This window comes from Dermacentor silvarum, chromosome 2 (genome assembly GCF_013339745.2).
Source record: "Dermacentor silvarum isolate Dsil-2018 chromosome 2, BIME_Dsil_1.4, whole genome shotgun sequence".
In the NCBI taxonomy this organism is placed as follows: Eukaryota; Metazoa; Arthropoda; class Arachnida; order Ixodida; family Ixodidae; genus Dermacentor; species Dermacentor silvarum.
Genome location: NC_051155.1, coordinates 230961922 through 230986652, shown reverse-complemented (window position 1 = coordinate 230986652; position 24731 = coordinate 230961922). Strand labels below are relative to the sequence as shown.

At 46.1% G+C, this 24731-nt stretch overlaps 1 protein-coding gene across 1 annotated transcript; it reads left to right on the top strand.

Moving 5' to 3' along the window:
- Window positions 1-357: 357 nt before the first annotated feature.
- Window positions 358-22542, top strand: LOC119442854 (uncharacterized). The gene is made up of 5 exons (XM_037707900.2): window positions 358-480; window positions 4261-4291; window positions 15650-15830; window positions 18796-19623; window positions 19818-22542. Coding segments are annotated over exons 2-4 (513 nt in total). The 5' UTR covers window positions 358-480; window positions 4261-4289; the 3' UTR covers window positions 19126-19623; window positions 19818-22542.
- The last annotated feature ends 2189 nt before the right edge of the window (window positions 22543-24731 follow it).

Here is a 24731-nt window from a genome sequence, read left to right as displayed (position 1 = left end):
AGAAATGATCGAAACGCTGAGCACTCAGCAATTCACAATGGCCAACAAATTCGCGGGTGAATTTCCTCACATGACAACGCGTCAGCGCGTTTGAGACCTATTTGAAAGTTTTGCGCGAAGACGCGTGCTCGCGGTGTTTCGAACGTCGTCCGTCGACGCGCTTGGCCAATCTTTGTTCGAGCACTTTTCGCAGCGTCGCGCAGAGGGCAGCACCGTCACCCCGGGGCAGAAACTCATTTTCCGCGCGTTGTTCGCACCACTTTTAGCGAGCGGCATTATTGCATCGACGGCGCTCATAGAGAGATCGTCTATAGCTCGGCACGATGCTGAGCGCCAAAGAAACCGCTGCTACGGCGGCATCGGAAACCGCTGCGGCTTTGTGGACCGAGTGACGCGAACCGACCCGTCGGATGGGCCTCTGGAGACAAGCGTTCGCTATGTCGCTGTCAGCTGGGACGACTGTAGCGCCACCTTGAGAAGGTAAGCGTGCACAGCACACATCGATTATGTTTTCGGTTTGGCCGACTCCCGCCGACGCTTAGCTCGAGCGACAGGTGGTTTGGTCGATGGGAAACTAGATTAAGCATTCGCTGTCGCCAACGCGCCATACGCGAGTTCGTAGCTGCACGTCGCAGCCAGGCAAGCGTCCAGCTGCTTTCTTTTTTCTTTTCTTCTTAATTATTGTGCGCGCGTTTTCTGTATTTCGTTGTAGAAGGCGACGTACGTCCACCGACATACCGCAATGCACTGCACGCCAGTAGATTAAATAGAGACATAGCCAGGCAGAAAAAGAACCGGCCAGTCGAGGACGCAACAGGCGCGACATTAATATGGCAGCTGTCGATGCCCGAAACGCCTTGTCCGTATACTACATTTATGCATCAAATAAAAATAGATGCACAGCAGGAACTTGAACGCGCGTGTAGCGATCTCAATACGCGATTGTAAAGCCGGAGTAGTGCAGAAGACACCAGGGGCAATTAAAAGTGCAGGCAGGCATTTCGGAGCCTCAGTGCGTAAGAGTGAGAATAGAATCAGCCAAGGATCGCGACAGGATGCATTGCCGCCAAGGGCGTATTCGAGTTTAATAAATTAAGCGCGAATAATTAAACAGCCCGCTACCGCGCGCGCCGTCTGCTGGCCTCGCTTCGTCGCAGAAATAGTCCGTCTGCCGTGCGTGGCAGACGGGCGAGTGAGGCCAGCGCCGTGAGGTCCCCGAGGAGGAAAGAAGGTATAACGCGATGACAGGATTGTGGGGGCGTAAAATAAAATTGAGCGTGATGATGAGCCTGGCAAGTCGATAAAGCGGGGCGCGGAGAGGAGGCGAGGAGGTTTCGTCTACCTGTCGCACGCTTGCCTGGTGTCGAGGTTAGCCTCGAAGAATTCAAAATGGCGGCGAATCGATGAGCGTCGCTGGAGGGAAATGGGGAGAGCTTTAGGGACAGCGAGGAAAGTCTGTGGGGAAGAAGGGAAGACGCTGGCTTGAGTTTGACCACGTTCTTTTTGTCGCGTTGGTGCGTTGGCGAGCGATTTTTTTCCCCGCAACATTTAGTTTCCCTGCGGCGCGGCTCAAGTGTAGTAATGATTCATTGAGGCGCGCGTACTTGTGCCGATGGGGCGACGCTTATCTCTTTCCTTTAGCTCGTTTACGGGTATGCAGATACTGCAGTTTTTCGAGTGTGAACTTAAATTTAGATACGTTCGAAAAAAAAAAAGGTAACTGAAGATTTGTTCGAGTGGTTGAGCATCTGTGTACAGAACGAAAAGGGGAGAAGGTCGAAAAACGATAGAGACTGACATAAGGACTTGTTCTGGTTTTTTTTCAAAGCTGGCCACACGGCCATGAAAAGGCAATGCTTAAGCGTGGTGCACTACATCACGGTGACATTGAACAATTGGTCCATCGCTTTATATGGGTCAATATTGTAAAATAATAAAAGAACAAATAGAAAAGAACACAGTAAAAAAAAAAACGAACTGCGCGTCAGTTCTCTGCATGTAGCTTATCGTAGTGCGCATCATCGCGCCATATTTGTACAAGCTTGCATCTGTGCCTAAACGATGTATAACGCGGGGAAAATGTTAGAATAAAAATAATAATATTAAGGAAAGTTAGAGATTTAGCTAGTTACTTGAGAAATTATTGATTTCTACTGTTTTACGACATGGAAACGAAAATCCGCGTCAAGAATAAGCGCAGAATTTGTGGCGAGAAATCACCGCAACCTAATGGTAACGGATTTGGATAAGGATATTACACCGTCAAGAAATGGTTACATCCTGACTAATACCGTTTCAAAAAAAATAATAATAATGATAAAATTAAAAAAATAATAAAAATTGTTCGAACAAATGTTCAGCTCGCCAAGCTGCGTACAGCTTTATTCAAATTTTGCTACCGCTACATTGCACGTTTACAATGCACCAGCAATAAGTCGCGAATATTTGTTGCTTCAGACATATCTCATTTCAAGCGATCAAGGACACTTGTTGAATGCATAATATGACAACGTGGTATTGTGCTCTTTACGCTGTTATTATGACGCTGAACTGCACTTTTTTGTTTTATTTACAGCCACGTCGCGCACACTTAGTTCATCACACAAGTTTAAACGCCGTCTCCCTTTACGGTCCGCGTATCGGAAATACCGTGTTATGAAAATAACGCCACAACTTTGGATAATGTTGCCTAGACAACTGAAGTGCATGCACTCTGGTGTCATTGTCGCTTCTTGCTCCTTCAAGAATTTCATAGTACACGTAAGAATTTGCCGACTTCGCAGGCGATTAGCGCGCGAAAAGCAGCACATCAAACAACTTGGAGGACGCTTAAGCTTTGCCTTTAAGAGTGGAACGCGATAGCATTCAAAGATTCCTGACTGCTTCTCATGCTTCCCGGCAACTGCAGCTTATGTAACCGTGATGTTTACCGGGACACGCTGGCGGCGAACGCTATGCACGAAGGCGAGCTTTCTGGCAGAAGCATGGCCTTTTGTCTGGTCAATCCCGGAGGATGTGCACAGCCGTGCCAAGTAAATTACATAATTTTCAGGTTTCTGTTATTATTTCGCGCTTTTAATATTTCTTTCTGAGAAGATTTAACTTCATAGGCATGTGCCGTCGGCGTTTTCTTTCATTCGTTTGTGCATCTGTCATTCTCAAAATTCCGAGTAATAACTTTGTCAAGAATGTAAGACAAGGTATGAGCAACTTAAGTGATAGAAATGATGGGGCAATGTAACCCGAATATACCGCATGTCCTATAGCAAGACGTGGCATATACATATACTTAAATATATACAGAAAGTTTCGCTCACGGAAACTCCGCCGACGCCGACGCCGGAGTTTCTGCGACAGGGGGCCTTAACTCTATCGCAGTAAAATTGGTATAAGAAAGATAATGAGGCGGTGGCGCGCCAGTATCGTTTCATTTTAGTTTCATTACCATGAGAAAAATGTAACAGTGGCGAGACATAACGCTTCCTCGTCTTCTGCCGGTATTCAAAAAAAAAAAGAAGAAGAAGAAGAAGAGGAAGAAAAAAAAAAAAAAAAACGAAATGCGTGAAATGCGAAAGTCGACGCGAAGGAAGACAAGGTTGACGTACATGGTATATGCATTCATATGTACTGAAAATGGGCCATTTAAGATGATCCAATGTTGCATAATTGCATGATACTGTTTGCATTATTTTCTTCATTTCATTTTCAGACCTTACATTTTTTCCGGACCCTCTATTACATTTATTCACGTACAGTTTTTTCACTCGCTCATTACTTTGTTTATGCGCATGTACGCTGACGTTGTCTTCTTTCACGTCGGTTTTCGTTGACACGCCTTTCTTTTCTTTTTTGACCATGAGACCAGGTGGGCCCAAGATAGTGCAGCCTGTGGTGCAATTTGGTTGATTTACGACTATATTGGCGCTAATTACGGCCGTATCGTTACTTTTATATATTCTGCGACTAATCCTCGCTTCTTGTCTCGTTGAAACCTATACATTCCGATGCCTTTTGTGACTCGCTACGACGCTCTGGAGGCGCGAAAAAGGACGTTGTTTGACCCAGAGGCAAGATAGATACCCAGATCCCACATACGCTAAACCCGTGTGGTGTCGCGACAGAATACCTTGTTTTGAAACATTGCTGATTTAAATGTTCGTCCGGCGACATTCGTAATAAAGAATATGTTGTGTGTTGCGTCTCAGAGCACCGGTCTGCAAGAATCGGCGCAAAAGTTAACATTTTTTATTTGCTTTACAGGCGGCTGCCGGGCATTCCAAAGGGCTAAAATGTAAGTAGAACATTTCGCCATTGCTACTCACGTTTCATTAAAAAAAAAAAAAGTGCTCACGTTCTACACGAAGGGAATTTATCTTGCGTAAGAGCGTTCCCTCATTGGCTGGCGTTTGGGCGCTCACTGCCGCTCATGACAGCGATTCGCATGATAACTAGAAGATCGTCGCGGCGATGACGATGATAGCATGCAGGAAATTAAGAGAAGGTTTGTGACTACGAGCCCACGCATTTAAAATAGGGCCGATCTCGCTAGTCTTATCTCGTGCAAGAGCAGCTCATGAATGGCTGGCGCCTCAGATGTCGTCTCGCTACATGGCCACTGCGATTGATCCGCAGATTGGCACTGACCAATCGCCGAGCTTACTTCGTATATGTTATACGAAGTAAACTTATGCGGACTTACACGAGCACACTTATATGAACTTATACGAAGGGACATGTGATTCCAGCCTCGAATGTCGTCTCGTAGGCCGTCGCGATTGCCCGTCCGAGTGTCACTAGCCAATAGCGCAACAAACATATACGAAATAAATTTATGTCAACTTATTCGAACAAATTTATACAAACATATACGAAGAGCTTCGTGATTATGTTGCCTGTAGAGACACTTTCAAATACAGTTTCTTTCCCTGTGTAATTAAATACTGGAATTCTTTGTCTGGTCCTACTCGTTCTCTTCCTTTAAACTCATTCTTAGCAACTACTGAATAGTTTTGTTTTGTGTTGGTTTGTATTGTTCGTATTGTATTATTATTTGTCATTGTTCTGCTTTTCACACCCACTCCTGCAATAGCCCGATAGGGCTGCAGTATGTACAAATAAATAAATAAATAAATAAATAAATAAATAAATAAATAAATAAATAATAAATAAATAAATAAATAAATAAATAAATAAATAAATAAATAAATAAATAAATAAATAAATAAATAAATAAATAAATAAATAAATAAATTAATTAATTAAAGACTCCCTAGTCTTCTAAGACACACATCAAAGGTGGGTTCAAAACAGCTAGTATCTTTGTCCTCAAGGGAACCTCTAAGCGAACCTCTAAGCGGATGCCAAGGCTTTTGCATAGGTGGCTTGAAGAGTAGGAACCATATATCCTCCTGAGACCCGAACACAGCTATGTGATATAATGGCTCGTCAAGGTGGTTTTTATTATCTACTGTTATGTTATGAACTTGAAAAACAATTTTTAAAACTTCAGTATCATGGTCAGATGCCAAAATCTGCGTCTCCGTGTACGTGAACATCTCCTCATGTTTGCTATGGTAAAAACTGCATTTCATTGCTTAAACACAGAGATGAAGATGGAACTACGTGCGGTACATTGCCATGTTGCTGTCGCGTCCGGTATTCTCACGCAATCTCAGTGATTTCGAAACACACCTCAAGGTTGCTTTCGGCCGTCTGGAACGACACAGAGGTCCAGATCAATTGAGTGTCAAATTCCTCGAAAGCGGATGACAAGAATAAGAGTAAACCACTTCCTTACAGTTACATATGCACCGTACTTTATACACAGAATGAATATATTGCGTAATCAATTCCGAGTGAATTTATTTAAAAAATGTAGAAGGCCATATGCAATGTATTGTACAAGGGGTCTTAGGAGAATATATAATGCTATATCTTTCAAGGTAGAGGGAACCATAACTACACTACGCAAAGCGGCCCTATATCGTGTTCGCGAAAGCTTGCTTCACCGCAATACTAAGCCTAGCGGGGTGAAGCCTGCTTCTGCGATTCTGTCAGTTACGGTCAGTCAGTCAAGTCAAATAACTTTATTTAAAGGCCCTGCGAGTTTGTGGGACGGGCAAATAGTCCCGCCTAGGTGACGGCCAGGAGCTCTTGAGCCCTGGCGGCTTCCTCGGCCCGCTGGACAGCCCAAAGTTGATCGTCAAGGGCAGAGCTGAGCAACACAGTCTCCCAGCGCACGCGGAGGCGATCGCGAGAGGCTGCATCCCCATTATTGTTTGTTATGCCTCGACATTCCCATAGCATATGTTCAGTTACGGTATATTGGAAATATTTGCGTATACGTTTAACAGGGTGCGTCGACATGCAGATGGTAAAACTCATTATAAACGAATACTAGAACAATGGCCTCTAGATTGTGAGACTTGCACGCCAGCGATCGAACTATCAGAATTTTCTTTATTACACAGGATAAAGCAATCTAAAAAACAAAACAAGAACAGAGGACTACAAGAAATGAAGACACGTGCACTAAAAACGCCAGGGCCTTTTTACGCAACAAAATACACGATACACACAAAAGAACGAAATCATGAAAAAAAAAACAAAAAAACGAAGCAAATGTCTCAAGACGTGGAGACAATGAATGATGATGATGATGATAACAACAACAACAATAATAATACTAATAATATTGCCACACAAAACAGTAGATAATACTGGCCTGCCAAAATCTCCCTCCCCTCCCCCCAAAAAAAGAAAAGAGAAAGAGAAGGTGAGTTCTACAAGCACAAATACAATACATGTTATAATGACACACGCCGGTATTTTGAAATGGGGGCTTCGGCCTTCGTATAGGCTGGGCAGAATGAATGTCAGAATGCCCGGAAGCCTCTATAGGGACTCAGCGGCGTATCCAGATACGGTGAGTGTCGCGAACGAGTAAGTGGCATAATTTTTTTTTTTTTTTGAACAAGCACGAAATACAAACCCGGAGAAACTTTATGCTGGCGAAGAACTGTCTCTGCTTCATGTCTTCGGAAAGAATAGGCTGTTTATTAGCAAATAAAACGAAGGCCAAGGCTCCCTTTCCTGAATATCGCGACAGCAATGTTCACGAAAGGGAAGCTCGACAATCACTTGTATTTTCAATTTCGCAGCTCCGGAAATGTAAGAATTAGCTTAAGTGTGTTACATAAAACATTAGTGCTGAAGTAAACGTAGCTATTCATGCTAGTACTTTCCGCAAAGAACACTCGTTGCTATCGCGTTTGAATCTGGTTGAACACTGCCTCACAACATGAAGCTACCGGTGCAGCCATCGTGCTGCGGCCGCTGGCAAGAGTCTCGGGATCGTGCTAACCACAGTAACAATTGTACGTAACATCTAGCTTAAACTCTCCAATGACCATTCGCTTTAGTGTCACGTAAATTTTGCAGCGACAAGAACGTCCACCCGCTACAATAAAAAAAAAAGAAAAGGTTTCACGCCGGCGCTCAATCGCTGCAAGCTGTTGCCTATAACATCCATTGCGAAACTGCCAGGCGCGGGAAACAAGGCCACCGGAATAATTAATTTACACTGCGCTTAAATATCCATTGCCTCCGTTCTTTCGTGCACTCTTGCTGTATTGGTTGCTATAGAGGCAGCAGCTGCTTTCATCATGCCCTCGGCCCAGCAAGCCATTCGTTCAGGTTACGGTTCTCTTTATAGCCCGAGTATACACGAATTGAGTGCTCCATGCATGTGGAGTAACTTTTCCCGTTGGAGCAAATCGGCGATTCTTTTCGCCCCCATGACGTGCAGCTTTCGTCCAAGGAGAACTCGGAAAGCGTGCTTAAGGTGTTTTTAGACAGGAAACAAAAAGTGGAGAAAAAAAATTATTACACGGCTAAACGGTGTCTCTACTCCTGATATTTTTCTTGGTTCAGTATTTATTTATTTATTTATATCTGTACAGTTGGATGAAATCTCATCATGTGAAGACAAACGATGGCCCTTTAAATACCAGCAGAAGAAAGAGAGAGAGCAAGGAAAGGAAAGGCGGGGAGGTCATGCAACCAGAGGAGCGTCCGGTTTGCTACCCCATTGAGGTATAAGGAAAACGGGAGAATAGAACGAGGAAACGAGTGAGCAATTGGACACTGCGTGAGCGCGCAAACATGCGCAGGAGGCGAACTTTAATAAGAATTATTATTGCCTACAGTTCCTTCGTTAACCAAAATCAATGAATTCGTTCTCCAGAGGGAGACAAACAATTCCGACCACAGAGTGGGAAAAGTTCAGACAAAAACAGAGTTCGATTACATACCCGACTCACGTACACTACAGCAGCTGCTCTGTCCGGAACATTTGTTCGTCGCAAGGTGCTATAGTTCCCACCTGCCGAAAAATTAGTTGGCCCTGCCAAAATTGCACGAACGGCTCCTAGGAATTGGATATATGCAAGATGGTATATCGGAACGCATTTTACAGATACTCCGAGCGTTATTTCGCCCCATGACACAATCGTTAGATAGTTCAAGACGAGTTAACTGATTTCTAGAGAAATCTAATAGCTGTCAAAGTAAAAAAAAGTGTGTGCGACATCGTATGTGGCGCACCCCAGCCGGAAATGTGCCGTTGAGAATAACAAGAATAAACCTGCCCACCAGTGCCACGTGACAGAGGGACGCGTACATCTGTCACTCTATGTGTGCAACATCAGGTCAAATTTTGTTTAACTAATTTTATACTCTAATATTTTGGTTGGTCAATGGTGTTTACCGTCCAAAGCAAAAGAGGGATTACTTACGAGAGGCGCCGTAGTGTTTTTTTTCCCCCGCCCTCCTCATGCAACATGCAACGGCCGCGCCCGTAAACGAACCCTCGACCTCATGTTCAGCATCAGAATGCCATATCCACCGATGCACTGCGGCTGGTGCCGTGTACAAATGTTAAAGCAGACAAAACGTCGTGCTCTAGTTAAAAGTTCCATGTTCCGCCCTCAAGCCCCACCCTATAGCTGTTTCTTCTATGTTGCCTATGTGAAGGACGATGCACAATTGCTTCTAGCCCGACGCGAATGAAAGGAAGCGCATACGGCTCAGAACTGATGCTGCTATCAGTTCAAAGCGCCAGACATGCTTTGTCACGCTATAACATGGCAGTATATCAACCATGCGAGCGGAAATACGAGAGATATGACTCGCACGAAAGCGTCTGACACGTTCAGCGAGTCATCGTAATTCTTGACCCATACACAGCGGACAAACGCGACGCGGCGTTTTTCGGCCGCCTCTCTCATCGCATATCCGTATATCGCGAACGCGGGCTTCCCGAGGCCCCATCAACGTTGTGCAAACAAAGCAGAAACAAATCGATCGAAGAGAGCACCCACAACGGCTGGGTGTCGATCGAACGTCGCACATGGCCCGCCTGGCGTGTCGAGGCTCTTCTTTGCGGCTCATATTGCGCGGGGTGCGCGTCACCACCATGCTGCTTGCTTGCGCCTCTGTTGAGAAGCACTCGAGCGTACATCTCTGCTGCATCGCTGGGTCCGACCGCTGCAGGCTGAGATCGATGGGAGTCATCTTTTGCACAACAACGACAAAGCTATATGCGCTGGTTCTGCAGGTCAACTTCTCCGCTCTCGTCTGTTAACAAACCTTCCTTCCTTCTCCACCTCTCTCGCCCTCTCTCTGAAGCAGCACCAGGCTACGGATCTCGGCCCGTATTCACAAAAACTTATTAAGCTAGAACTTTTCGTAAAAGGATGCCAGTTAATCGCGATGTAGGGCATAATACCCTGCGCACCTCCACCACAATGTTACGCAAAGGACGAGTCAATTAAACGAGAAACTGTTTACAGATTATATTTACAGCAGCGGTTGCAGCGCTGACCGGTTAAATTCACAGCGCGAGCCCAGTTAGTACTTCCTCCTCTTCGCTCGAGTGATGGCGCCCGCGCGCCTCGTTCCAACGACGAAATGCAACACGCGTGTAGCAATATTAGCGATGGCGGGCGGGGCGGCCAATGGCTAACAGCGCTTACGAACGAAAAGTTTTGTGAATCCGGTCCTACCTATATATGTATATATACCGGGTGTTCAAAATTACGCTTTACGGAATTTTTAAAAATCGCCTGTGGCAGGGTAGCATAATTCTTGTCGTTGAACTGGGTTATTCGAAGAGGCGGACATTAGTAGCACGAGAAATCGAAACACATACTCAACTAATTAACAAAATTCACTAATTAACTTTAGTTAATTACTTTACGACACATATTGCTATTTACGAATTGTAGCCGGCGAGCTTGCAAGACGCATCCACTTGAAATGAATTTCCAGGATGACACCAGTTTGGAGATATTATTTTCCAAAGTGTGGGGACGAAATACGTGGGCGTTCCAGTTACTTTTGTGCCTCAATGTATAAAACAGCCTTTTGGTAAAAAAGTAACTGGAACAACAGTGCATTTTTACGGCGAGTTTGATGACGCATATCTACAAACTGGTGTCATTCTGGAAATTCATTCCAAGTGGATACGCTTGGCAAGCTCACCTGCTACAATTAACAAATTGCAATATTTGTCGTAAAGTAATTAAGAAGTTAATTAGTGCATTTTTCGTTAATCAGTTGAATATCTGTTTCGATTTCTCTTGCTACTGATGTGCGCCTCATCGAATAACACAGCTCAATGATAAGAATTATGCTACCTGCCACAGGCGATTTCCGAAAATTCTGTAAAGCTTAACAATGAACACCCTATATATAGTCAAACACAAATACCCCAGAAAGTGTATGGGAAAACGGCGCCGCGGTAGCTCAATTGGCAAGAGCATCGCACGCGTAATGCGAAGACGTGAGATCGTTCCCCACCTGCGGCCAGTTGTTTTTTCATCCATTTTCCTTTTCAATGATTTATCATTTCTTTAATTCAATTAGTAAGTACAAGTAATTTCCCCTATGTTGTCCTTGGTGTCATTGTTTGTTGGCTTCTTATGATATGATTACTAAAAATCGGGCCCCTCGGTTCCCTTTCTTCTCGTGCTATATATATACTCGTAACTGGATTTTTCAATGGGCCAAGCATGGGCCAAGCGTACTTAGAAAAATTAGAAGCTCAACTTCGCGGTTTTCTTAGGTTTATTTACCCAAATAAACCTAAGATAACCGCGAAGTTGTGCTTCTCATTTATATATATACTCGTATATACATACATACATACATACATACATACATACATACATACATACATACATACATACATACATACATACATGTACAACTGCGATTACAGCTATAGAGACGTGAAAGTTGCCGCCTACTTTTCTGTTATTATTATTAGCGCACAGGACGGTTCCTACGTCTAGTGCCGTGTTGTTTGATGAAAAACTCATCCCCGAATGCCTTAAGCGCTTGAAGTCTTCCCTATCCCGCGGCCCTGATGGCATCCCCTCCGCAATTCTAAAAGCGTACGGCAGTATATTTGCTCCATATTTAATAACTCTTTGACTACCTCCACTTTCCCTCACATGTGGAAAACTGCTTGTGTTTTTCCTGTATTTAAGTCTGGCTGTAAATCCGATGTCTCGAATTATCACCCAATTACTGTTCTTTGTGCCACGTCTAAGATTTTTGAGCTTGCTCTTCACAACATATTGTCTTTTACTGCGAAGAACTCACTCATTCCGAATCAGCATGCATTTCTCACCGGCCGCTCCACTATCACAAATCTCGCAAGTTTCATGACACAGATCTCCGCACTGGTACTTCAAAGGGAGCAAGTTGACACCATTAATTTTATTGTAACCTCAGCAAAGCTTTCGATGTAGTCAGCCACTCACTGCTTCTGATCAAGCTTACGCACTTTGATGTTGACTCGTCAGTTGTGAATCTCTTGCGCAGTTATCTGCTTGATAGATCGTGTTATGTTAACGTCAATGGCCAAACGTCTTCTTTTTACACGGCAACTAGCGGCGTCCCTCGAGGGTCAGTATTAGGACCACTCCTTTTTTTTTTTTTTACTTTTTATTAATGACGTTCTTTCTGCTATTCTGAACTCTTCGTTCCTTCTATATGCCGATGACATCAAGATCTTTAAGAAAATTCACACTGTTGATGACTGTCGCACCCTGCAGTCTGAGCTGTTTTCTTTTTCTAAGTGGTGCAAAGATAATAACCTTACCTTGAATGCTGCTAAGACCAAAGTCATGACTTTCACACGCCAAACAGCAAGTATTTCTTTTTCTTATTCTGTAGATTCTGTACCGTTGTGTAAGGTCTGCGAGATCAGTGATCTCGGTGTACTTTTTGATGCAACATTACACTTTTCTGCTCACACTAAACGTGTTGCAATGCGGGGTATGCGCTCTCTTGGCTCTGTCTGCAGACTAGTTGTACACAACCAGCTGTCTTCCTCAACTCGAATATGCGTCGGTCGTCTCGAATGGCTCTTCCAGATTCAGCAGTGACATTATAGATCGTGTCCAAAAATGTTTCTAAGCATATACAATCACCGCTTAGCAAACCTGGACATTGGAACTTGTACTAGCACTGTTGGGTTGTTGTCATTGCCCTTACGTCGCTACCGACGTAATCGCGCTGACATTATGTTTCTTTGCAAACTCCTTCCCGGTAACCTCACGTGTCCCAAACTCCTCAGCTGTATCATGTTCCGTATTCCGCGCAAGATGACCAGAAAACATAGACCTTTCCATATTCCTGCCTGTCATCACCACCACTCAACCGTCCACAGAATACAGTCTTTATGACGCTTACTTTCGTGATCTTGATATCTTCCATAACTCGTTGTCATCGTTCTTTTCCGAACTTTGCCTTGTGTTATAGTAGAATACAAAGTCTTTATAACGCTTACTTTCGTGATCTTGATATCTTACATAACTCGTTGTCATCGTTCTTTTCCGAACTTTGCCTTGTTGTGTTATAGTGTTGTGTTGTTGTGTTTGTTTAAGTGCCCTTCTCCTCCTTTTTCTCTTGTATTTACTTTGCGCTTTGTTGTAGGCACTCTCTTCTTTTCACAATTTTTGTTGGGCTGCTGAGCACGAAGTCGCGGGATCGAATCCCGGCCACGGCGGCCGCATTTCGATGGGGGCGAAATGCGAAAACACCCGTGTACTTAGATTTAGGTGCACGTTAAAGAACCCCAGGTGGTCCAAATTTCCGGAGTCCCCCACTACGGCGTGCCTCATAATCAGAACTGGTTTTGGCACGTAAAACCCCATAATTTAATTTTTTTTCTTTTCACAATTTTTCTTTTTATTCATTTATTTTTAAATTATATTCCCCTGCAGTGTTTTTGTTTTTGGTTTTTAATGTATGCAGCACTGAGACCTTAGGGCTGTTCCCGGGCAAGTTAAATAAACATTATTGATTGATTGATTATTTGTGTGCATCATATACCGCATCTAAGATATTCTAAACAATGCTTCTCTTAGACTCCCAGAAAGTTTCAGCAAGCAACAGCGCAGGCATGCCACGCTTTGAGCACCCGTCGGTTACGAGGTTCATATTTATTGTGCAAATTACCAACCGTTCTTGCTTGTAACCTTTTCGACATAAGCTTTTCACCTCTTGAAGACTCATACAATGGGGAAACAATATACATATTATGTCGCACACGTACATATAAGCTGCAAGTATCGGAGCGCGTGAGATCAGTAAACCACTGACAGCGGTTACAAAAGCGGCGCAAAGTCGTTATAAATCAGGGGATGGCCTCAAAATCTATAATGGTGGGAAGGGATGGAGGCCAAAATATCGCCACGCTCATTCGTTAATTCACAGCATCAGGAACTCGCTGGCTTTGTGTGTGGAAGAGGAGGGTGCGATGTGAACAGCCGTTTAGGCACTTCTGTTAGCCGTTTTCATCTTGCCCACGCTGACCGGGAGGATACTGAAAACCGCGTTAAGTGAGAAAGTTCCGAAACGTTGAAATGTGCGCGACCCAGGCGACGATCCCTTGAGAATAGTCGAGTAACCGTGCACACCTGCGACAATTAAGGACACTTGAATACAAAGTCTGAATGTTTGCGGCATTACGTCACACCTTAATTAACTCATTTGCATACTCTGCATAAAAGTTAAATATTTTCATCCATCATGCTACTGCCGATCGCCTCTTTAGAGAGCGCGACTGAAGCGTGCGTCTCCGTTGCGTCGTTGGGCCTAACCGCTACATCATTTTCTTCTTCTTCTTCTTTTTTCGTTAATGCGAAAGCATTACATGGCTCATTAGAGCATTGCACGGAAAATCCGGTGTTGGCGTGACCACGATGGTCCAAAAAGTCCAAGTGTATGGCCCAAGTGAGCCAATCGAGGCAGTTGATGACGTCAATTAAGACAAAGTTAATGAAGACAAATTGAATTAAGGCAAAGTTAATTAAGGCAGGTTTAAATACGATAGAGTTCATTAGGACACTCAAACCCACGACCGTTGGTGTTAAGGCGAGGTTAACTAAGGCACAGTGAGTTAAGATAGAGACAATTAAGGCACTCGAACCGACGACCTTTGGTGTTAAGGTTAATTTAATTAATACAGTTAATTAGGGTAGAGTTAATTAAGACACAGGTTTATTAAAGATATAGTTCATTACGGCAATCGAACCCACGACCTTTGGTGTTAAGACAAGTTAGTTAAAGTACAGTTAATTACAATTGTTAATTAAAGCACTCGAACCCATGACCTTTGGTGGGAGTCGAACCCTCAACCTTTGGTGGTCGCAATGCTTTCGCATTCATCCACGTAGGGATAACTAAGTGCGCCTTGATTTTTTTTAACTATATGGCCCGGCTGCCATAGAATCTAATGGGGATGCTCCCGAGTAAGCTATGGTGATTTTGATGTCACCGCTTTCGTCACGCCAGCCTTGGCAATGAAAATTTCGGGCCAGGTAGCATGACGTCATGGATCGGAGTGTGTAGGCCTTATGTCATCTAGGTAGTGTTGGCTTGAGGGACGCGCCGCAGTGGAGGATTATTAATTTCGACCGTCCGGCGTTCTTTAACGTGAATGTTAATCTAAGGCATGTGCTCCAAAACGAACGCATCTTGTGTGTTTTGATCGAGCAGCCGTGCCCTATAGTAGACTTACACGCTTTTTTAAAACTGCCCCCGTTGGGATGCGACTACAGTCGCGGCCGGGAGTCGAACCCGTCATCTTGTGCTCAGCTGCAGAGTGCCATGGCCACAGCCGGATGTAGAAGGCCTTATCTAAGCTTTAATTTCAAGAAATTACACACGCCTTTTTTTTCTTTTTTTCATTTTAATGTCCTAAAACCAGAAAACAGACGAAGTACTGTGGACAGGAACACACGATCATGTGCTGGTGTTAAATGTGCTGCCCTGCCCCGATACGCAAGCCGGCATTCTTATCCGAACCATGAGAGATATACGCAACCTACGTAAGAAGCAAAAATTCCTGGCAAATAACGTACATACACCACTGAAGTCAGGATATTCTGTCCCAGGGCACAATGCCTTGTTCGTGACTATACCTTATCACAAGAACAGAAAGAACAAAACGTTGTTGAACAAGCTCAACCAGGGGCGGTTCCAGAAAGCGGGGTTTCAGGTAAATATAGTCGTTGTGACCACGAACGTTAGTTCGAAGCTCGGCGTGACGCAATACATCTCCGCCCTGGCGCAGGTCGTCGCACATCCGGTTGTTCCACCGCCGCAACCAGAGCCGCGAGCAACGGCTTCTGGCCATCCAGCAGGCGGCCTCGGCGGCCAGCAGGGGCCAACACCTGTCGCGAGACATGAAGGCCCTGCTCACCAACCTGTCGCCCGCCGAGCGGAGGCTGGTCGCCATCAAGAACAACCTCCAGGTAAGACACCGCTGACATCTAATTTCACGGGGCACTTTCCAGTTCAAATGCAGCTGGGACAAAGCAACGTACTCGGGGGTAAATTTACCCACAGCTATAGCAAGCTTCGCGCAAGTTACGGTAAGATGCCGCACAGTGAGTTGCCGGATATACCGAATGAGTGACACTTACGCGAAACTTTTAACCTAGGTAGCTCATCATTTTCTTTTAAACTTGACCGTAGTTAAATTTATCCACGGATTAAATTCTTCTCGTAAGCGGCTCCAGAGCTTGACCTGGTGGATATTCTTTCACAGCAATAGGCTATTAGGAGAACTTTCTCTCAATTTTGTTCCTTGTTCAGCCTTGACAGAGCAGCTGCGTGACGTGATATTCATGCTCCATGATATTCCGGAACAGTTCGGACGGACATGATCCGTAGGCCGCGGCAAACAGGCTGCAGTTAGGAGGCCACTGCTTATCCGTTACGTCTCGGGGGCTCTCAAACAGTCTGCAGTGGGCTGCGAGGATATGCAATAACATTATAACAGGAGGAAATAACTTTCTAGCGCTCAGGTTTATATGTGCCGTGCGAGGAATCACTGAAACTGATAAGCGGTATAAGCTGACGAGCGCTGGCCCATACGTTAGCTATATCTCCAGCTGCACGCTGCAGTGTTCCCAGCGTGACGAACGGACAGGCGCACTGCAGTACTGCGGCACGGGACGGCTTGACAGCAAAAGCACATAAGAAATGTTTGATGGCCAAAGCGCAGCTGTTGGAACAGCACCGTGTCTACTCCCGACACTCGCCTTTGCTAGCTTGAATCGTGGCCCGCGCTCGATTTTTCCTTGTCCGGGCACTGGTGTTTAAACGGGCGCGACTGCCGTGATCGGTTAAATGCATTGACCCTTACCGCGGTGATCCCTTGGGCGCTGCCAGGCTTGATCACGTGGCGACGCGTCCATTGCTTGCTTCAGCTGCCCCCGTGTTTACAATGAACGTGTACGACGCCGGTGCGGCTTAGCAAACCTCTTGTTTCGGAAGATATCGTAGACAGTGACTGGGTGGATGATATGAAGCTTTGGCCACAGCTTCAGAGAACGTGTAAAAGCGCTTTCGGAGCTGATTAATTTATGTCCAAGCGGCGTGAGCAGCGCACATGGTGCTTGTTCTAAAAGCGGGGCTAAATATGTGTTCCAAGCTTTCCAAATTTTCCGCTTAATATTTGAGTTAGGATTATTGTGTCTTGCTCTTCGTTCTTTATTTGGCAAATATTTTGAAGCAGCGGCTTGTCACGTTTCTGACTCGGTCACTATCTGATTATTTCCGGCCTAATCGCTCGCGGGTGTGCTCATTTCTGATAGATTTGTTCTTGCATGCGCACAAGGCTTGAAACGCAGCTGTTCTGTACATTGTAATACCTTGTATATAGCAAAGATGTATTATCGTTAGTAACTCATTTACTCTTGTGGATCATCACGAAACATTCAGCTAGCCATTCGTGCGCTGTCGGTGTAGTCCGTCATTTACTGTGCGTATATAGTGCGCATATATTCAAGTGTGCACCCATTCACTTATTCTTGATACGTTTTAGGTAGCAGTACGTGCTACATAAGTTTTTTTTTTTTTCCCAGCGTACAAAGAAACCCGCGAATACACGCAAAATTGCCGCGCGCACGACCGCTCGAGACACTTTGCGTGTATTCGCGGGCTTCTTTGTACGCTCGGAAAAACACTTTTATCTAGCACGTATTGAGCAACAGAAAGCTGTATCGGGAGTTTTTCGTGTTGCTCTACAATTGTCTCATTGACACTTTTCGTCTAATTGTAATATCTGAGAAGTTAATTGAGACTAATTATGTAATTAGGCGGATTGCAAAAAAATAAGCTATCTCCAAGCGACGGCAAACATTACCTTGGTTCTGTCCGGATATACGTGGCATTTGTATATTTTGAAATCTTGGCGCATGATAGTTCGGACACCCTGTGCCTGTGTGTGCGTGCGTATATATATATATATATATATATATATATATATATATATATATATATATATGACACGTGACAAGTGAGCTCCTAAACAACACTTTGCAATGTGAACGCGGTTTAAATCATGGATTCAGGGTCTCAAAATGAGGTGCGATGTAACGCGCCACCGCATTTCTCTATCATTTATCGCTAAGTCGCCACTTAATTTTTTTTTCTTACAAGGGCGCTATGGTAGCGTTCTCGCCTATATAGTATACATGCATCCATAACTAATTCCGTTGTTTCGGTTTACCACTTATATAAGACCAACCGCAGAAGGTAGCTTTTCCATACACAGTATATCGTTGTGGAGAAAGCAGTTTTAAAGGGGAGAGCGACCTGCGTGCAGACACATTCGATATTGAGACGGCATCTGCATATATACAAGCTATCGTATGCAGAACTTGCGCGAAGAGTGAAACGAGTCACTAGGGTGTTGGCGAAGGAGTGTGGGGAAGGGGCACAGGTGACAGTCAAAATTCGTGAAAGTGACCGTTCAATACTGATTCACATGAGGCTGCATGACACTGACTGTCTTAAGCAGAGAAAACCATGGTCAAGAGAGAAATAACATCCTTCCTCGCCTCTGCGTTTTTCAAAATGTCGGCGCACGTTTGTCGAGGTAAAGCCATGCACTCAAGCTTACTGACACTATACAGTGGATAGAGCGAGCTGACGGCCTCCCTGTGACCCTTGAAGATCTCCCCTCTCTTGAACACCATTCCCTTTTCCTTCTAAGCTATGTCATAGTCAGGCTCGTCCACACTTGAAGCTAATAGATGTACTTATCAATGACATCATGCACATTATTAACACATGTTCCCATACAAGTTCTGAGAATGTAAAGTGCACAATTTTAACAATGACAGCAGTGCGGTTGACTGTTAGCCCACAGGCATCAGAATTTATAGATAGCGCAGTTCATTCGCCTCTTGTGCCACACGCGGTGCGCAGGTGACCCCGGGCCAGGCGGTTCCCTTCCGGCGGGTGCGTTCGCAGTCGGTGATGTTCCAGGCCGACCCCAGCCGCCGCAGCCCCGTGCGCGCTCGCTCGCTGTCGGTCAGCGACTTCGGCGAGCGGCCCCGGCTGCAAAGCTTCGGCGCAGCAGAGCGGCTCACGGCGCACGAGGAGGACGACCGATTCCGGAGGTACACGCGCCAGGTGTATGTCCTGTTCGCGGTGCTGGCCGCAGTCGTCGCGGCGGTCGCCTGCTACACATTCCAGAGGATCCGCCACCGAAGGGATCAGCAGCCTCAAGACGCGGCGCAGCAGCTGGACTTATGAGCATCCCCGCCGGCCCTTCGGCAAGCAGACACGTCCCGACTAGCGGCTCTTCTGGAAGCACAGTCGTTTTTGATCGATCGGTGGCTATCCCGGCTGCTGTCAGGAAAGCTGGCTATATACACTTCATGCTTGCGAGAAACATCAAGGCGATAGTAGCCAAGCGCAGCCGGCGACGCCAATGACCCTTCGGAACTCTGCAGCTAGCGCTGTGGCACACCTCAGCTGCTGACAGGGCGCGGCACGCACTTTAGGTCAGCGAGGGACACAAGAGCGACCTTGGTCGGAGGGCGACTCTTCTAAAAAATCAGTGATCCTGACTAGTCACTGGCGATGTCACAGATTCTTGCTAACGCCAGCAAAACAGTCTATACTGCTTCTCCACGTTCGCCCAAGACGCCGTGGTGGATTGACCGGTATGGTTGACGGCTACTGTTTACAAAGACGTGAAAACGAGAGCACATTTACCACTGCATGGTGACGGCATTGTGTTCAGGACTCGTGTAGGTTCCGTGCTCACGTTGGTTTCGACGGGGATTCAGGGCGCAGGCTCCTTTCCCAAGCGCATCACCCCTGAAGGGGGCCGAACGCCAGGCCGGGGCACGCTTGTACCCATTTGAACCAGTGGGTGCCCGGCGGCGGTGGGAATCGAACCCATAGCCTCCCGCAGCCGAGGCGGGCGCTCTACCACTAAGCCACGGCTGTGGTACACGCAACGCTGTGTTTTCGAGCTATAGTCGCTTTGCGTATGTCTAGTGGAAACTCTTTGGAAAGGACATGTTGGCTGCACTCGAGAGATGGTTTAATCAATGTTCGCTTCAACGCGGCTTCGTCAAGGTGACGCCATATTTTGGTATGACCGCTTTTCCCAGCAATCTATTTACAAAACAGGAAACTCTGGCGCACTTACCCTCCCAGTGCTTATTATATAGAAACCCTTAACAGCGCGTGTGCACTCCTTGAACGCGCAACAATCATTTTATCCTTCACGTGACGCACTGTTTTACGATTATTTAATGACTGTCTTTCCATATGCCGCACGCTTCTTGTAAAAAGTCACTTGGTGCCATAGTATATGTTAGGTCGTGCCAACCAGTCTGTAATTCTAGTGTGCTCGCTACCTGTCAGTCGGCGTCTTCGTCACCCGATGCTGCCTTCTCTTTCCTCTAGCAATACCTCCGAATCGTTCACGCCTGTCCTCTTTACAAAAGACGCACCGTCTTTGCATACTACCGTAAATCACGCACGCTTGTGACAAACGCTAAACCGCATGAGCAAAGACTGTCCCATTTTGTGTTGTACTCACCATGGCTGCTGCGTATAGCGTGACACTCACATCAACGGCTGAACTTCGCGGGATGTAATGTGCCGGCTATACTACCCCCTTTTCCACTCTGCACTTATTTCCTTCACCGTGACGCAGAGTTAATCTACTTTGATTTGATAAAATGTTATCCGTGTTTAGCAATGTCTGGCCATATCGAGCTGGCAAAAAGCAGAAATCGGCATTCGCGTATGCGTAGTCAACCTTTCGACCACCTTGTCATCAAGCTGTCTGTGTTGTCTGCTATAGGATTTCAGCTCTCATGTACTACAGCCCGCCACATTCACCAGCAACTTGAGTTCTCGACAGCACGCTTTTCACTTCGGACGTCTCGTTTTCACCCTCATTCCCGCAAAAAAACTGATCTCCGCCATTACGTAAAAAATGAACGTTATAGTGTTCAGCTGCAACCATTTGATCAGAGGACCGTTACGCGATATACCTAGCGCCACTATTGATGCACCGCACCAGCGGACCGTATATATGTGGCTTTGTTACGCTATATATGCGGTATGTGTATGCAAGAAACATTCGTCTCGCGCACGCATGCCTTCTTCTGGTTCCTCAAGTGCTGTATACATTCACGTATGTTTTTATTGCGCTTACTTGCGTGTGCAAAGCCCGGTGAATGGCACCCCCCCCCCCTTTTTTTTTTCTTTTATAAAGGCTTAGCTCCGGATGTCCACCCAAAATAATGTGGGAAAAAAAAAAAAAAAAAAAAAAACAGCTCAGCAGCATTGGCGATGCTCCCCGAGCTGCCGGCAGCCGAAACAAGCTGGCTTCTTTTTCTCATTACTTCCATGCCTCTGACGCAAACGAGAGCGAGCATCTGATGGTTCTTGTTGCTTTCATTTCATCTATTCCCACTCCTGGCTCCAGCATAAATATATACAGGCGGCAACAAATGAAACGCGATGACAGAAGCGCGACCTTCGGTAACACACTGCGCCGCTGTGAAGCGCGTATGCTTCGGGCAGTGATACGTGACAGGAGGATACAGGACAGTTAAAGTGCAGCAAGACTGTTTCCACTGATATTCGGCGATCGAGACTGATATCCGGAGATGGCTCGATCATTAGCCTCTTTTGGTGGGGACGACTGGCAAAAGAAACTGAGCCGCGGTGTGCGAATGTAAACTTTCTAGAATAGGGGGCACGTTCTGCAAGTCCTAGTAACTGGACTGCATCATACGGCGACCAGTTTGCCGAAGGAGGGCACGCGGCATCCGTTGCCGACTGTGCAGGATAGAGTGAACAAGAAAATGTCGTGCGTTGACTTAATTAAACGGTTTCTCTCTCTCTCTCTTTTGGTCTTTTGAATATGTACATAATTAAATTGCATTAAATTCTGGGGTGTTACGTGCCGAAACCACGATCTGAATATGAGGCTCGCCGTAGTGGGGGACTCCGGACTAATTTTGACGACCTGGGGTTATTTAACATGCAAGCAATGCACGGCACACGAACGCGGAATGCGGCAGCCGCGGCGGGGCCTAACCCGCTACCTCAGCAGCGCAACGCCACATGAATACGCACATAGAAAATTTTAAATGGCAACACCCACGCCCTACTTACTGCCCCATTAAATTGAACGAATGAATATCACCGAAAATCAAGAAAACATGCATGGTAATGAGCCGTCGGTCGATGTTTCGATCGTTGTCCATTACTCGATCGCTAAGCAAATAAATACTTATGATAATGAGACTTATTGTGGAAATTTTCGGATGAGAATTAGCAGACAAGCCAAACTTTTTGTCCACTACGTGCCTGGAACACAAAGCATATGAAGAGAGCACGCAAGATGGACCTTGGAGCACGCGCTCTAAACGAGCTACGCCGAAACGCTATGTCGCTATGCGCCAAAAGCTAACACTTAGCGATAGGAGAGAACGATGCCGCCGAACGAAAAAAAGCCCCCGCCGGCTAAAATCGATCGCTCGGTGCAGAAAAATAATAATCGCAGCAGTCCGGCCGCTAGACGTGTTTGTACACAGGGCTCCGGTTTTACTGTTCGCTGTGTGGCTGCGTGCGTTCGTACGACGCCATTCTGCGATATAGAGGAGACTGCGGGTATTTGTTTCAATACTTGTTGCTGGGCTAACTTAGTTTGTCTTATTCCGCAAGGTTAAGACGCAACCAAGGACGAAAAAAAAAAAAAAAAAGCTTGAGGACAGGAAGCCGTCTGTCCTGAATGAAGCTTCCTGGAAGCTTCCTGTCCTGAAGCTTTTTTTTCGTCCTTGGTTGCGACTTAACTTTGCGGATATTTGTTTCTCTTCGTCGGCTTTCGCACGGCCGGTCCTTCTTGCGCATCCGTCGAGGCAACACTGCAAACACAGCCAACGACACATCTATACAGTCGCGGTAAAGTCGGATGATGAAGCTGGAGGGACGAGGATGGAACGACACTGTAACACAGCGACCGGCATAAAATCGAAGCCGCGCCCAGATTAGGCCGGATTTCACGCTGGGGTTTTGAGCTAACGATATCGAACAGGTCAGCCGCCTTATAATTTAAAACTCTATATATGCCAGCAGCTGTCGCGAGCACACCTCTGCTTTCGGAGACCGGCTTCAAAAAAAAAAAAAAAAAAAAAAAAAGGTATAAAAGCGTGTTACGGAGAACAACAACAAAAAAAAAAAGTAGTCGCAGTTTCACCTGAAAGGCGAAGCATCAATTGCGATAGCAAATTTGTAGAGAGCTATACGGAGTAATGATAGTAGCTTTATCAGGTGTATAACCTTGGACATGCAGCAGCACCGGCAACACGCAGAACTGTTGTCGACGCCGTCGGCGTTTTGCCCGCGTTCGCACAAAATGCGTACGGCGTTGGTGACTGTTGCCGGAGCCTCTGATATAAATAGGCACTTGATGCCGCAGCTAAACGTCGCCTCCCTTCCCTCCCCCTCCCCCCCCTCCCCGCCACGGCCTTTCGCGCGTCGGAAGAAGGCGCGTTTGTTCTACATATATGGTGATTGTAAAGGAGGAAAGAGATGCCTACTTCTGCAGCCCTTAAGGGAGCACGGCGCAGAACGCGCGTTTTTTCTTCGCCGTGCGTTCACTCCCCGTGAAAGCGCGCGTCCCTCGAGCCCTTTCACTCGCACATACAGCGTTCGGCGCGCGGCGACGATTTCATCTCCACTGACGTCATACGGAACCTCACGGCAACGGCGCCGACGGCAGAAATCTGCTTTGGAGTGTCCATATAATTGCTATCGCAATAATAATTGAGGGGCATTACGTACCAAACCTTGATTACGAGGCACGCCGTAGAGGGGATTCACGGTTTATTTTGACCATCTGGGGTTCTTTGATTCGTGCACCCAATGTGTACACAGGCGTTGCGTTTCGCCCCGATCGAAAGGCGGCCACCTTTGCGGGAATTTGATCCCTCGCCCTCGGGCTTAGCAGCGCAACGCCAAAAGCCACTACACGACCACGCGGGTCGGGTAAAGAAAGAAAGAAACGTAGATGAGTACGGCAGCTCTGGCGACATCCCGTGGCGCTCTGTTCAACCAAACTTACACTTGTCTGGTGGCGTAGGCTGCAGAAGGAATTTTAGTAGCGATGCTTTTTTGAGGAGTCGCGCAATACGACATTATGCATGGTTTATCGCAGCGTCACAAGATGTCGCGACCGCCGCTTCGTTATTTCGGCACACGTACAACAACCCATTTTCGTCCCTCTTTGTTGTTTCCTTTTATCCAGAGCAGTATTTTTTAAAGTTTCAGCCACTTCCGCGGTGCGGAAACGTTGCTAACCTACGTCCATCGCTGAAGACGGCCGTGTTTCGAAACTAAATTTCGCAATAGCGCATGATTGAGAAACTGGCCACAGTTGCGATATAAAACTCGGTCGATGAAAAAAAAAAAATTGAAAAGAAAGAAAAACGAGGCACCAAAGCGAGCCAGCCAATAGGATCGTCTAGTAAAACAGGTAGTATGTCTGTTGTTGGGATACACTGTAGAAGCAGTGGTCCGAGTCAAAAGGAATGACAGCTGGAATGAATTCCAGCTGGCCTTGCGTACATGCTTTTAATAAGGCCTGCAGGAGACCGTCAGCTTGCCGTACGTTGTGCGGTGATGCGTCGCAAGGGCGGTCGTGCGAACAGAGCCGACTGCCAAATAATAGGTTTAGTGTGCCAACCACTAATATGCACACATGCAAAAATATATTAATGTTCGAGAGAAGCGATACGTTCTAGCTCGAGGGTTCGATCCCGGCCGCGGTGGCCGAATTCTTATGAAGGCGAAATGCAAAAGCGCTTTTAACGTGCTTGGGTGCA